Raw genomic sequence first — 15133 nt, 5'->3', positions numbered from 1 at the left:
TTTTTCGGGTTTTATCTATTTGTGTCTTGGATTAACCATGTAAATATATAGATGAAGTTTATTTATAATTTATGTATGGTATTAAATGCAGGCCTATTTAATTAGAAAGCAATTAAACTAGAATTAATCTTTCCTATGCTGACAATGTATACACTATCAGCGTTGGATAAATGACAACTATGCAAAATTTGAATTTGAAATTTAGCTTTTGCATATATGTCATAAATCAAGTCATGATAATATATACACTATCAGTGTATATAAGATTTACTCATATAACTATACCATGTGTTTCAATTTGTATTTTAGGTTTTTTTAAAGATTTTTCCTATTGTTTGGGATTTAGGGAAGAAAACAATGACGAAAAAAGGTCGTGTAAAGGATAATTTGTATTATAGTATTAAAATCAAAGAAAAAGCTTAGCAACTATATGTGTAAATTAATGTGACCTTAATTATTTAGAAAGCAAATATAACTATATCATGCTTTTGAATTTGTATTTTAGTTGTGAATTTGTACTTATTGACGAAAACCCACCTCCTCCATTCTTGCTTCTGACAATAATGGAGGAGAAAGGTTACTAGCACCATTCAATAACTAGAGCTTGGCCATTTTGGATATCACAGCGCAAGAAAAGAATCGTAAGATTCATCTTTGGGGCTTGTACCAAGAATGATTACTTAGTTCTGTGCTGACTGCTGATTGTTGTATAAAAAGACAGGATCTTTTCTTGGGGGGAACTGATGCAAGAACTGTCAATGGCAGAGCTCTTTAATCATCCAAAGGTGTAAATGAAACTCCAAGAAGAGCCATATAAAGTCAGTTGTAGGACTTGAAAGGCTAATTTAAGACGGATCCTATGTTCCAAAGCTGCCATACTTGCAAGCTATTGACAAAGAAACAATAAGATTTCATCCATCTCAACCTTTAACGATCCCAAAATGTACGGAAAACTCAAAGCCAATGGTTAGAACATCGGTAACAATTCCAGGTTCGTGGTGAAGTTGAATGCCATCAACCGTGATCCAAATTAAATGGAAGACACTCCCTAATTAAGCCTGAAAAGCATATGGTCAGTTCTGTGGAGAATCAATCCATTCGATTCACCACGACTGTAAGGAAGGTACAAAAGTGCAGAATTTTAGCTATGTGTGCCGTGCCATTTGGAGTTGGAAGGTGAGGGTGCCCTGCTTCAGGACTTGCGGCAGCAATAATGATCCCATGCTGATTGGAAAATTAAAGGTGCTGATAAGATTGACATGGAAGAAAAAGCTGCAATCTATGCAGGCCGGCTTGGTTCATCCTTTTGTTTGTTAACCAACTATGTGTATTAATTCTCTGACAATTGCTTAAGTTTGTTTACCACTAGAACACATGTATGGTACTGGGGTAAATTACCAGCTTCAATTGAACTCAGAACTATGAACACATTCTGTTTAAGGATTCATAGATTAGTTCCATGCAATGTAGTACTACTCGATACTGTAGTCTATTATTTGTGAAATTTTATTTACTTGCATCATCAACACATTTTTCAATCATTTTTTATCTCACATACATCACATCAGAAAATGCTAAGTTATGTTTGTCAAAAAATTATTTCAAATAATCTACTATCCAAACACACTCCAATATTTTCTCCTTCGTGGCATTAAAACCACTAAAATATATTTCTGTCATATTTCATACTTTTCTGCTAATATAATAAATGTCATATTTCTGTCAACATATACGGTATGTACAAAGCATGAACAAGACAAAACCAGTTTCAGTTTTTGTTGGGATATCAAGTGTGAATTAATATCCCACATCGGAAAGAGATGAGTAGAATGAGAAACATATAAGTGGGAATTATTCATAGACCCAATACCTTAAGGTTTTGGGTTGGATGTGGTGTCAAATCCATAATTGTGGTTCCCATTCTAACTCATGGTTAAATTCTCCCCGAGTTTGGCTCTCTCAGAGCCCAACAAGTGGTATCAGAGCCGATGGTTCGGTTGGATAGTGACTTCAGGATAAAAAGCCAGTGGGAGTGGTAAGGTGTGGCTTGGATAAGAGCGGCAGAAAAAAAAATCATGTAGACCTGCAGTGAGGCAAGGGCATGTGGGCTCTTGAGCAAGAATCGTACACTCCAGATTGAAGTGGGCTTGATGGAGTGGATGGGCTAGGGAGAGAGGTCCGATGTGGAAGAGATTCACAATTGAGGGGGAGATTGTTGGGATATCAAGTGTGAATTAATATCCCACATCGGAGAGGTGTCAAGCCTATAGTTGTGGTTCCCATTCTAGCTCATGGTTAAATTCTTCCCAAGTTCACTATTGAGATGCAACATTAGATGGTGATACATTTATCGTTCATCTTTGAATTGAACTTACTATCGAAAAAGAAAAATTTTGCTTCTTAAATCCCTAACATTTAGTATTATTTGCACTTTTCCCTCTTCATATTATTTTTCCCTAAATTTTCTCCCCTTGACTAATGATTTAATAGAAAAACATTAATGCTCTCAAAGTAACAATTAGTATAATAATACTTGAAAAGAAGAGCCAATTATTATTTTTGTTTCGAGAGAATATTCTTAAAAATGAATCCTCAAATAATATCACAATAGAATATCATGTTATTTTGGCAACAAAAAAGTTTTTTATCGAAATTTTCAAATATCTACGATATGCATATGAGAGATATTTTACCATATTTGTATCTCATATATACTTATTGATGTTAATTTGAGGAGAATATTTTTTTATAATAGCAATGTTTTGAATTTAATTAACAGGTTGAGATTTTTAAAAAAAATAAAAGTGGACTATTGTGGGTACTTAGTTATTGCTTTTCTTAAAAGAAAAAGTTTCTTCATTTTAATAATTATTGCCATGGGAATTTCATTTTCTAGACCAGCTTTTATCAATGTAAAAGTAGTGTCATTATAATTGAAGTGCCGTTAACATTGTTCTATCCAAATGCAACTATTTAAACTTAGTATTGAAATAAATAATAGGTACTTTAAAAAAAGAATTGGGTACTTAATTACTCGGTCTAACCTGCAAATTCCTTTATGCATAACTGGTATATACTAAAATATATTTCCATTTGTTGGAAATCACCATTGAACATCTTTAAAAAAAAAACACATTTTCATTTTTGTATTGCAACTAAAACCACTTAACCCTTAATATGTATCATATATCGACTAATGACTAAATTATTTATTCCTTATATAAATCATATCTAAACTCATGATGAGATACCTATTGTATTTGCTCACCTTTATACTTGTACCTAGAGCTGGCAATTTGTCCCAAGTCCCAATGGGCTACCCATGCCCAAAGGAACTTTGGGCGGGATGGGTATTATAATTTGGTATTGGGTTTAAGTTGGGACACATCCCAACTATACCCATTAATGAATGGGAAAGGATGGGAAATACTTGGGTACCCATTGGGCTCAAATGGCAAGGGCTCCGTTTGGATTAGCTGTTTTTGGTAGGTGTTTTTGAAATATTTTATTGTAGCCGTGTATATGAAAAATTTTTACTATAAAATTTTTTTGAAATATTTGATATACTAATATGGATGGGATATTTCTTGAGTTATTGTATATTACTGTAACATTGTATTTGAAAAACTTATTTTTTGAAAAAATAGTCAATCCAAACGAAGTCTTAGATTCAAAAATTATCTTTAACAATTTTTATAGTCATACCAGCGAATATAATCTAGTAGTCTTTCTAGTCATTATCCACAAGAATTTCCAGCATTTCAGTTAGTTTAGACCTGTCATCCTTGGACAATGATGAGGATAAATATTCAACATCCTAAGGACCTTGGCCATCTTGATATATGTTGGAATATGGCTGTATATCTATCTTTTCCTTTATTTGTTAATCCAATTTTTGGTGGGAATCTTGAGTATAAAGCACTTGCATGTTTATTTAATAAAACTAAAAGAAATTTAATAAATCAAAAATATTAAAATTATATAAAAAAAATGAATTAAAGGAAAAAAATTATGTAGAAAATGAATTTGGGTATTGGGCGGGATGAATCTAAACCCATCCCAAAATGATCCCGCCCAAGTTAGTCCCAAAACACATATGGGTAAGGTTGGACCCAAATCCATATGACTCGGTTCCATCTCAAACCCAAGCAAATCCCGCCCATCCCGCCCATTTTGCCACCTCTACTTGTACCCTTGTCTTTTCTTTCTATTTGTTTTGTCAACGCGCAAAATTCTTTTCATTATACTGGTGAAAAAGAATACAATATTTTACAAAATTTTCCAGTTTATCTAGGAAATGTTCCTACTTTTAACAGAAACTATTGTAATGTAAGAAAGGTTTACTAATTTCATAGTAAACACAAGCACTATATCAAAAAGGCAAAAAAAACTTCATTTTCTCGTGCTTTAGTTAGGAGTATTTTACTAGAATGATGGGAATAGTGAGCTTAGTGCAAATTTTAAAACAACAAGCAATGTGTACTTGATTATGGTAGATCAAATCGAGGAGTAAGTTTTAGTCATTTATGAAATGATAATTTTAACCGTTTGTGTACCACTAGCCTTTAAACTTAAGATTGCTATAAGATGATATTTTGAGCAGATTACATAATATTTATCCATAAAAACTTAAGATTATTCTTATCAATCCTACAAATTCTTGTCATGAGTAAGCTTCACAAGTGTAATATTAAGTTTCTACAATATAAAGTAATAAGCATAGTTAGTAAAATATGGGATGGATATAATATGAAATATAATACATACCTCTATTATACATGATTAAAAGCTGAACGCAAAAGATATGTTGAGTTCGACAAAAAAATTGTATAAATCCATATGTGAATAATACGAATATATTTAAGAGTTAAGGATCTAAAATAATAGGCAAATTACTACGATTCTTAAAGATTATTTACATTAATATAAAAAACAAGCTTCTAGCTGATTGATTTAAAGATTATTTACATGTATGGGTATGGAGTTATTAATAAAATGTTATGATACGAGTATAATTGATGGCATAAGAAGATTTCATTTAAGGTAATCAATATTATTTTCCTTAATTTGGGTATGTGTGTATGTCGCACTTGCAATTTTTGTCTTTTTTAATTTCCTTTTTTTAAGGAAAAATTACATTTTGCCTCCCTGTGGTTTAGCTTTTTTTTACATAACTCCCCTATGATATCAAAAGCTATACATAACTCTCTCATGGTTTGGATTAAAGTGTCAAAGTGACGGAAATAATCATTCATAACGGAATTTCTAAAAATGTCGAAATTACCCTTACAAATACATGACGTATTAACCACGTATGATTTTTATATTTTATCATAAAACTTCCTTATGGTTAAATACTTTACCATATAGCACCTTTATGGTTTTTAAAATATACACATAACCCCCCTTGGTTAATAAATAATTTTCAACTTTACATAAGGGTATTTTTGACATTTTAGGCAACTCCGTTAAAAATAATCATTCCCGTCACTTTGACACTTTAATCCAAACCATGAGGGGGTTATGTATAACTTTTGAAACCATATGGGGGTTATGTAAAAATAAACCACAAGGGAGTAAAGTGAAATTTGTCCTTTTTTTAACTATCAAATCCATAAAAAATGGAGAATAAGCATTCAAAAAAATTGATGACAACCCCTTGATTACACCCATCGATCGAGTCGTACAGCATAAAGAATGTTCCCATTTATCTTGTGAATTCCTTCCAACGCCCATTCCCCAAGTCTAACTCTCCTTTATTTTCGGTTTCCTTGTTTCTCTCCAAATACGGGATCCTTTTTTTATTTTTATTTTTTTAACTATCCTAATGTAAGGAGAAACCAGAACAAGAAATCCATTAGTAATTGGAAAGAAAAGACTTGGAAGAAGAATCAGATATTGCAAAACTTCCCTACCTTCAGGCTATTGCTAAGGAAACACTAAGGCTTCATCCACCAGGGGAGGGAGTTATTCTGAGACAGTAAGTGAAGGTTGCACTGTTAAAGGTTATCACATACCATCAAAGACTGGACTTATATTCAAGTTTTGGGGTATTCCTCCTAGGGACCCTAAGTATTGGGAAAACCCTGTTGAATTTCAACCCGAAAGATTTCTCACAGAAAATGGAAGCCTAAAAGGCCAATTGGATGTAAGGGGACAACATTTATCATCTCTTGCCATTTGGCCTGGAATTTCACTGGCACAGCAAATTGTTCAAACAAGCTTCGCTGCTTTGGTTCAGTTATGTTTTGAATGGAAGATCGATCGTAAAAGAAAATAGCAAAATTGACATGGATGAGGGAAAAGGTGCAACTCTTCCTAGAGCTCATCCTTCGGCTTGATTATCAGTTGCAAGGTTCAATCTAGTCCCGCTCATTTGACCAATTGCTTTGCATGATCAACAATTACCTGTAACTTCACGCAATTTCGACTTTCCAATACAAAATAAGTGGAAACGTCTAATATTGAGAGATAGATTTTCACTGCTAAGTCCTCAATTTTGAAAAATTAGAGTTTCCAGTTTTTAAAATTAAAGCAGTACTATCAGTTTAGTCCACCACATTATCTTTTTAGCCACCTTATCCACACTATTAAGCCAACATAGCATGTTAAAAAAATTTTGAACAAAAAGATCCTTCTCTCTTATATAGCACTGTTAGATGGTCAATGTCACATGTCGCTTTATCCTCTCAAACAACAGTCCCACTATTAATTTATTAGGGATGACAACTAGGTTTTTGGGACAGAGGAACCCTACCCCCTGCCCCGTTATCATATAACTTCCCCCCGCCCCTACCTCATTCCAATCCCCTAGCGAATGCCCACAGAGGCACCTATTCCTAACACCTTTATTATTGGAAAAGGCTAATACTGCCACCACCAATACTACTAATAGTACTATTATTTGGAAAAACTAATATTAGAAGTACTAGTAATAGTTTAACCTAACACAATATGACAAAAATAGATGTATTAATAATTTAACATGAAAAAAGAAGTGTTAGTAATTATATATATATATATATATATATATATATATTTAGAGGACGGGGTAGGGAATAGGTCGGAGTTATGCTTCCCCGCCTCCAACCCCATTTAAGATGGAAGAAGAAAATTCCCCCATCCCCTTCCCTTCCCTTCCTTCCCCTCCCCCAAGTCCACATGTCTCCCTATGAACACTTGCTTCCATTGCCATCCCTATAATTTACTCTTTAGTGTTTTTCTTTAACTATTTTATCCCACTATTCAATCAACTTAGCATGTTGAAAAGTTTTAAATGAAATATCCTTGGGTCGTATATAATTTTTAAAAAATTAAACAATTGGAATGGCTATTCTTTTTTTTTTTTTTTACTCTAAGAGTACCAAGAAAATAAAAGAAAAATAATTTTTCTTCTTTCCTTTTTTAATATTATTCATACCAAGAAAAAAAAGAAATGGGTAAGAGAGACATAGAAAACTCAATTTTGAATAGGAGAAAAGAATAAAAGAATCCAATATTATCATGGTTTCAAGGTAGGTAAGAGTTGAGTGATGGATGGAAGAGTATGGAATGATTTTAAAATAATAAAATATTATATTCTTTCTTGTTCTTCTTTCTTTTTTGCAATTTTGTTATCTCTCTTTTCTTGTTTTTCTTTTAGTATCAATAAAAGTGCAAGGAAAAAAAGGGAGAAGAACACCTTTGACTTTTTTTTCTTGGTATTAAAAAGGGTGAAATAATAAAGGAGAAGAACCATTCTAAATTCTTGATTTTTTTAATTATAAAAGAGAGGAAAGTATCTTCTTCTAAACCCTTTCAACATGCTAAAATCACTTAACAATGATGTAAAGTACCTAAATAATAATATTAGGGGGTAAATTAATATTAAACTTATAGTTTATGGGGTAATGTAATAATAATTTTAAGAATTAAACATCTTTTTTCACTCGAACTAACAAACACCGTTACGTTAGACAATTAGTTTTGAGAGTAGAGCAACTAACAAAATAAATTAATGTTAACGAAGAAATTAATAGTAGTTCAAAACGTTAGGGGGGTAAAATACAATAACCCTTTCCAATTAGATTTTGCGTCGAAGAGCTTAATAAATTTTCGTTAGGGATCCTTCTAATTGAGTACTAATTTACTTTTGGATGAAAGCAGGACAGCGCCAGAAGAGCAAGGCTCTCTTTGCATTGTTAGCGAGTGGCCCAATCGGAAGACGGAGGATTGGCCCCGAGTTTAAAGTGAAGGGCCGAAGGCAGGGGATTAGATCTCCTGAGTCCTGACTTTGCAATGATTGATTTGGAAAAGTCTTTCTTGATAGCCACTGACGAAATAATTTGCGTTGATCAAGTAATTAAAGTCGTTGTCTCCATCCCTCCTCGGTTGATCGTTGGATTTTCGCTCTGGATTTAAGGATCATCAGAGCACTTTTCTATCACCAATTGACTGGATGATTATTTTTTCTGGGTTCCTTCTTAAATTGCTTTTGGACCGATTTAACTGTTAACTCTCGTGTTTAGTCTAATTAAGCAAGCCATAATTTGGTGAGGGTGTGCATGGGGGGTTGGGTCACCATTCCACATCGATTGATCGTGGGGTCTTCACTCTGGATTTAAGGATCATGAGAGTATCTTCCTGTCACCAATTGGCTGGACGAGTGTTTCTTATGGATCCCTCATTAGATTGCTTTCGGGCCGATTTAACTGTTAACTCTCGTGCTTAGTCTAATTAAGTGTGTGCGAGTTTATTTCAATTTCTGAAAAAAAAAAGTAATTAAAGTCGTTGTCTGAGGTAATTTTTAGTTTCTGCCCTGACTTGGAGTCTTGGACTGTAGAAAATTGAGGAGCAAAATTAGAGAAGAATGAAAACGACATACATGAAAAGTGAGTTGCATTATTCAACTACTCGTTTAGGGACAAAAATTATGACCAAGGAGTACAAACAGTAGCGATTTGTCTATTATTTCAAGAAAGTTTGCCGGCCAGAATGGATTTTCAGGAAACCAAAAGTGACATTAGGCAAGAGAATATGAATACTAGAACACTGACAAATTGTATAACAAAAAAAACTGAAGAATAGTAGGACGATACGTGAATTTTAACAACAAAAACATGCCTGGATTGAAAACCTTATATTGATTTGCAGAGAAATATTTAGATAGGATGAGCGGTTAGAAGCTCAAGTAGTGCAAACAAAATAGGATTCATTTGGATTGAGGGCGAATTGCATAAACATTGATTTTGGAGTGGAGGCTGCATTTGGATTGAGGGATTTGATGAAAGATTTAAAATCCTCCTAAATTCTTCTAGTTGTTTAGATTACTTAGTAAAATTGAAAAGATGTTAAAAAACCATGCAAAATTTACTCTATTCAGTTACAAGAATATACATGACTAGAACAGGCAACAAGTGTGAGGAACCACTGAGTCTGAAATCCATCACAACACGAGCATATCAGGAATATGTGTAGAAAATTCTATTTTTTTCCCTTTTTTTATAAAGAATGAATTATGTAAAATTGAATCAGGATTTATAGCTGATTCAGTAAGAATTCAGCTAAAAACTGCAACAAAATCTTATCCTTGTTGTCTGGATGCAATTTTAGAAACGGTCAAGGTGCAAGACAAAAGCAGCATGCAGTTGCAAAAAGCACAGGGTTAATTGGAATCTTTAAAAGATAAATATCGGTAAAATCAAAGAAGTGCAGGAAGGAGAACCTTGGAATATGAAGATTTACCAACTCTTCGCACCTCCGAGACAAGACAAAGGCTTTAACGAAAAGGAAACATCAACTGTGATAGTTTGATTATTCAATATAAGCAGCAACACTGGAATTTCAGCTTTACAAAGTCAGTTCACATTAGCATTCAATCATGGCCGGTATCCAGGGCTACATTTTTCTGTTCCTTATTTGGCTAATCCCCACCGTTCTCCTCCGTGTACTATTCACAAATCGAAAACTTTCTCGCCTTCCTCCAAGCCCGTTAGCCTTTCCGATCATCGGTCACCTCCATCTTCTTGCTCCAATACCCCATCAAGCTCTCCACAGGCTCTCAAATCGCTATGGACCTTTACTTCACTTGTTCCTTGGGTCTGTTCCTTGTGTTGTTGCTTCTTCACCCGAAATGGCGAAAGAGTTCCTCAAAACACATGAAAATTCCTTTTCTAACCGACCCAATTCTGCTGTTGTTGACTACATAACATATGGTTCACAGGATTTTTCCTTTGCCCCCTATGGACCTTTTTGGAAGTTCATGAAAAAGCTATGCATGACTGAACTTCTTGGAGGTCGGACACTAGACCTGTTACTTCCAGTTAGACGCAATGAGATAACGCGTTTTATGGAGCTGCTATCGCGAAAATCTAAAGCTGGTGAGGCAGTTGATGTTGGTGCAGAACTCATTAGGCTAGCAAACAATTTGGTATCAAGAATGGTTATGAGCAGACGATGCTCTGAGAATGAAAATGAGGCTGCAGACATAAAGACAATAATTCATGAGATAGCAGAGCTCACTGGGAAGTTTAATGTATCTGATTTTATCTGGTTTTGCAAGAATTTGGATTTGCAGGGATTTAAGAAGAGGATTAGAGATGTGGCTGAGAGGTTTGACGTAATGATTGAGAAGATCCTAGAGGAACATCAAGAGACAAGGACGAAGCGTCGGCATAACAATGATGCAGGTCAACAAATGAAGGATCTACTTGATATATTGCTCGATATATCCGAAGATGAAAGCTCAGACATAAGACTGACAAGAGAGAACATCAAGGCTTTTATCCTGGTAAAACTCATGGCAGCCTCCTCTTGTTTACTTTTACCTTTTATTGTCGCAGTTGATTTCTGCAACAAGAATACCGCATCTACTACCATCAGGGTAGTCAATACATCAGACACAGGATGTTCATCAAAATAGTCAAAGGTCGAAACTAGATGATTGTTCATTTGATCTGCTCAAGAAATATACGGTACACACAACAATTTTGCAGTTAAAGTATACTAAATGCCCTGTTTTTGTGGCAAGTGGAGTGAGAGTGCTTAAATTTTCTGCATGCTCCAGTGACTTAGGAACTTTTTCCCGTTTCCTTGCTTCCATGTCCATATCAGTGGCATGCTACTCTGTACCACAGGGTATTTTTAAATGAATGCATGCTTTGAAGTGCCGGCTTCCAAGTCCCAACCCCAAGTACCATATTCCTCGTCAGGAGAACATAAAAGAATTCAGAAGCTGTCAAACGTAATTAGGGGAGTTTTGGACTCAACATTAACCAACTAAATGAAGATTTCTAAGATGTGAACTCAGACATAGTACCGTGTGGGCCAACTTGGATTCTTGACTTCTGATTCAGATGATGTTCGGATGCTGATAGGCTTGCTTAACTTGCAGCAATTGGATTAAATATTTAATAAAAAAAAAAGATAAAAGAGAGAATTTGTTGCCCATGGATCACGGAATTCATGGATTTGTTTCATGGGCTTTTTAGTTAAACTTTTTCTTCACCTCAATCATCTTCCAAAGATCAAATTGCACGCTGAAAAGACACACCTAAAAAAATTTTTTGTCAAGTTCAGAAAATTCTTGGAGCTGGTTGAGAAACCCTCGTATTCTGAGTCAGTAAATATCATGTCTGTAGAGATCTCGTCCGATGAATGTGATAGGAAGTATGGCAGTTCAGTCTGATGATGAAATTGAAATCTGTTTCAAATTCTTGCAGGACATATTTGCAGCTGGGACTGACACTTCAGCCATTACACTAGAATGGGCACTGTCAGAGTTAATCAACCATCCACACATTATGCAAAAGGCAGTCCAAGAGATTGACTCTAACATAGGAAAAAACGGACTTATAGATGAATCAGATATTTCAAAACTTCCTTACCTTCAAGCTATAGTAAAAGAAACTCTGAGGCTTCATCCAACAGGGCCGATGATCGTAAGAGAGTCTAGTGAAGACTGCGAAGTTGCAGGTTACCACATACCAGCAAAAACTCGACTTCTCGTTAACGTATGGGCTATTGGAAGGGACCCCAATTACTGGGAGAATCCACTTGAATTTCGTCCAGAGAGGTTTGTTTTTGAAGTGGGGAATGTCAGCAAAAGCCAGCCAGATGTAAGGGGGCAGCATTTTCATCTGTTGCCATTTGGGAGTGGGAGAAGAGGTTGCCCTGGAACTTCATTGGCTTTACAAGTTGTTCAAACAAGTCTTGCAGCAATGCTTCAGTGCTTTGAGTGGAATGTTAATGGTGAAGGAAATGGTAAAGTGGATATGGAAGAAGGACCTGGTATTACCCTTCCGAAAGCTCGTCCTTTAGTTTGCGTCCCAAAGGCTAGGTTCAATCCACTTCCAATATGAAATTAACTAGTATTGAGAAACTGCAAATAATAAATTATGTTTGAGGAGGGTAAGGAAATTATATGTTTATGAAACTCTTCTCTTTTGTTTTGAATGAACTTTGATGAAATGCTTGTCATTTTGGATTACGTTCTTGTATTTTTTTTGTTTTGTTACACCTTAATAGGAAAGAATTATGCTTTGTTTTTTTTTTTTTTTTTTTTTGTATTTTCAGATTATGGCGAACAATTAGACCTCAACTTATAATGATTTCAGGGACAATGTTGATCATTTCTCGGCCTACTATAAAATGTTTTTGGTTGATGCTCGTATAAACATTGGTGAATCATGAGAAAGATCTCACGAATTTTTTTTTTTTTTAAAAGACATGATATTTATGACTTGTGTAATTAAAGAAGGCGTGTTGTCAAAGATTAATTCGTTTCACAATCTTTATTAAGTAATTGGATTTCTAACACTAAGATGTGCCTGAGATTACACCCTCGAACATATGCAATGCCTCTTGATAGTCATAATGTATATTTAGTACGCTTAACCTATCAGCAAAAAATCCATTTAACATTCCAAAAACGAAAGTGTATAATAATTGAACAAAGTTTGATACACTTATAGGAAGAAGGGTTTTTATCACTTTACCCCATTGACGTTTGGTGTCACTATTAATTTCCTCATTAACGTTATCTTTTAGTCACTTTATCCCAAGACCAACGGTCAAACTTAACGAAATTTGTTAATTAAAATGAAAAGACATGTTTAACCCTTAAAATTATTATCACTTTACTCCCATAAACTATAGTCTTATTATCAATTTACCCCCTAGGGTTATTTTTTAGACAATTTATCCTACCATTAAACCAACTTAACAAGTTAAAAAAAGGGTTAATCACATTTAATCCCCTTAAGATATACCTTATTTTTCAGTTTACCTCCTAACCTTTAATTTTGCTCACTTAACCCCCTATAGGACAAAATTGCTCTTGCATTATTTTGACTTTTTATTTACCTTGTTTTCCTTTCTTTTATTTTTTTCTCTTTCTTCTTTATTTAATTGTTCCTCTTTCCCACAAAAATTTTCACTTTAATGATTGAAATTAAAAAAGAGGAATTGCAAAGATTTATCTTCTCTTTAAATGATTAAAAAAATATTCAAATTTCTTTCCTAAAATACAATTTTTTTAACCTTTCAATTCTTTTAATTTTGGATTTTCCTCTTTCCTTTCTAGTTTCTCATTTTATTCTCAAGAAAATATTATAAAATGAAATTGTTTCCCTTTCTTTTATTTCTTTTTCTCTTTCTTCTCTCTTTCATCCTTCCCAATAGAAATTTCATTTCAACGAAAATTTTGTTTTGAGTTTGTAACTGAATATTTCTGGGTGAAAGTTTAAAAGGTATCAAAAACTAATTTTGATTTTTTGTATGATGCCACATGTCACAAAATTCAATTGATGATTATTAATCAGATCACAATTTCATCTTATGATATTTTCTTGGGAATAAAATGAGAAACTAGAAAGGAAAGAGAAAAACCCAAAATTAAAAGAATTGAAAGGCTAAAAAAATTGTATTTTAGGAAAGTGATTTGAATATTTGTTTAATCATTTAAGGAGAAGATAGATCTCTGTAATTCCTTTTTTTTAATTTTAATCATTAAGGTGAAGATTTTTGTAGAAAAGAGGAAGAATTAAATAACGAAGAAAGAGAAAAAGAAATAAAAGAAAGAAAAACAAGGTAAATGAAAAGTCAAATTAATGCAAGAATAATTTTGTGCTAAAGGGGGTTAAGTGAGTAAAATTAAAGGTTAGAGAGTAAACTGAGAAATAGGGTATTCTTTAAGAGGATAAAATGTTATTAACCCTTAAAAAAATAGAAAGATCGGAAGGGGAAGGGAGAGGGGGAGGGAGAGATAGAGAGAGAGAGGTCAATTCTTTTTTTAGAAAATACAAATAAAAAAGAATTAGATACTTTTATTATTTGAAAATTATTTCAATTTACTATTTATCACCATATTTCAATTCTAATCCCAACAACCTTAAATTAATACGATAATTTTAGACTTTTTTTTCTTTGTAAAATCTAATTTTCTGTCTCTTTCTTTCCTATCTCTTTTTCTTTTCATTGTATTAATAAGTGTGAAAAAAGAAATTTGAGAAAATCCTTTTATTTTTATATATTTTGATCTCTTAAAGTGAAAAAGAAGAATAATCATTCTAAATTTTTTATTTTTAATTATATATATAAGGGTAAATATATTTTAAAAAATTTTACCATAGTTGTTAGATTAATGATGAAGTAAAATGCCGAGAAAATAATGTTCGAAATTAAATCGATTATATTACTATAATTTAAAGGAATAAAGTAACAATAACAGTGTAGTAATGCTATAGAATAAAAGGGTATTTTTGTCCAAAATTTCTTAACATGTTGAGTTGAATTACTTATGAGGGTGAAGTGACTAAACAATAGCGTTAGGAGATAAACTGATAGTAGTGATATAGTTTAAGGGGGTAAAGTGATAATAACCCTTTGCTCACCTTTATACTTGTACCATTGTCTTTTGGGTTATTATCACTTTACCCCCTTAACGTTTGATGCCACTATCAATTTCCCCCTTAACGTTATTTTTTAATCACTTTACCCCCAAGACTAACGGTCAAACTTAACGGAGTTTGTTAATTAAAGTAAAAAGACAAGTATAGCCCTTAAAGTTATTATCATTTTACCTACATAAACTATAGTTTCATTATCAATTTATCTCATAGAGTTATTTTTTAGGCAATTTATCACATCATTAAAT

At 33.3% G+C, this 15133-nt stretch overlaps 1 protein-coding gene across 1 annotated transcript; it reads left to right on the top strand.

Moving 5' to 3' along the window:
- The first annotated feature begins 9719 nt into the window (after positions 1 to 9719).
- Positions 9720 to 12466, top strand: LOC113692185 (cytochrome P450 93A3-like). The gene is made up of 2 exons (XM_027210554.2): positions 9720 to 10768; positions 11700 to 12466. Exons 1-2 carry the CDS (start codon positions 9860 to 9862, stop codon positions 12336 to 12338), a joined length of 1548 nt encoding a protein of 515 aa, XP_027066355.1. The 5' UTR covers positions 9720 to 9859; the 3' UTR covers positions 12339 to 12466.
- The last annotated feature ends 2667 nt before the right edge of the window (positions 12467 to 15133 follow it).

Source organism: Coffea arabica, chromosome 6c, assembly GCF_036785885.1.
Source record: "Coffea arabica cultivar ET-39 chromosome 6c, Coffea Arabica ET-39 HiFi, whole genome shotgun sequence".
Lineage (NCBI taxonomy): Eukaryota > Viridiplantae > Streptophyta > Magnoliopsida > Gentianales > Rubiaceae > Coffea > Coffea arabica.
The sequence above is the reverse complement of the archived record's forward strand: the minus strand, read 5'-3'. Positions and strand labels throughout refer to the sequence as shown.

What these genes read in the sequence shown, in the direction of transcription:
- LOC113692185 (XM_027210554.2), top strand. Translation starts at nt 9,860, where the DNA reads ATGGCCGGTATCCAGGGCTACATTTTTCTGTTCCTTATTTGGCTAATC. An exon ending in ACATCAAGGCTTTTATCCTG is followed by an intron (nt 10,769 to 11,699) that starts GTAAAACTCATG and finishes AAATTCTTGCAG; the next exon opens with GACATATTTGCAGCTGGGAC.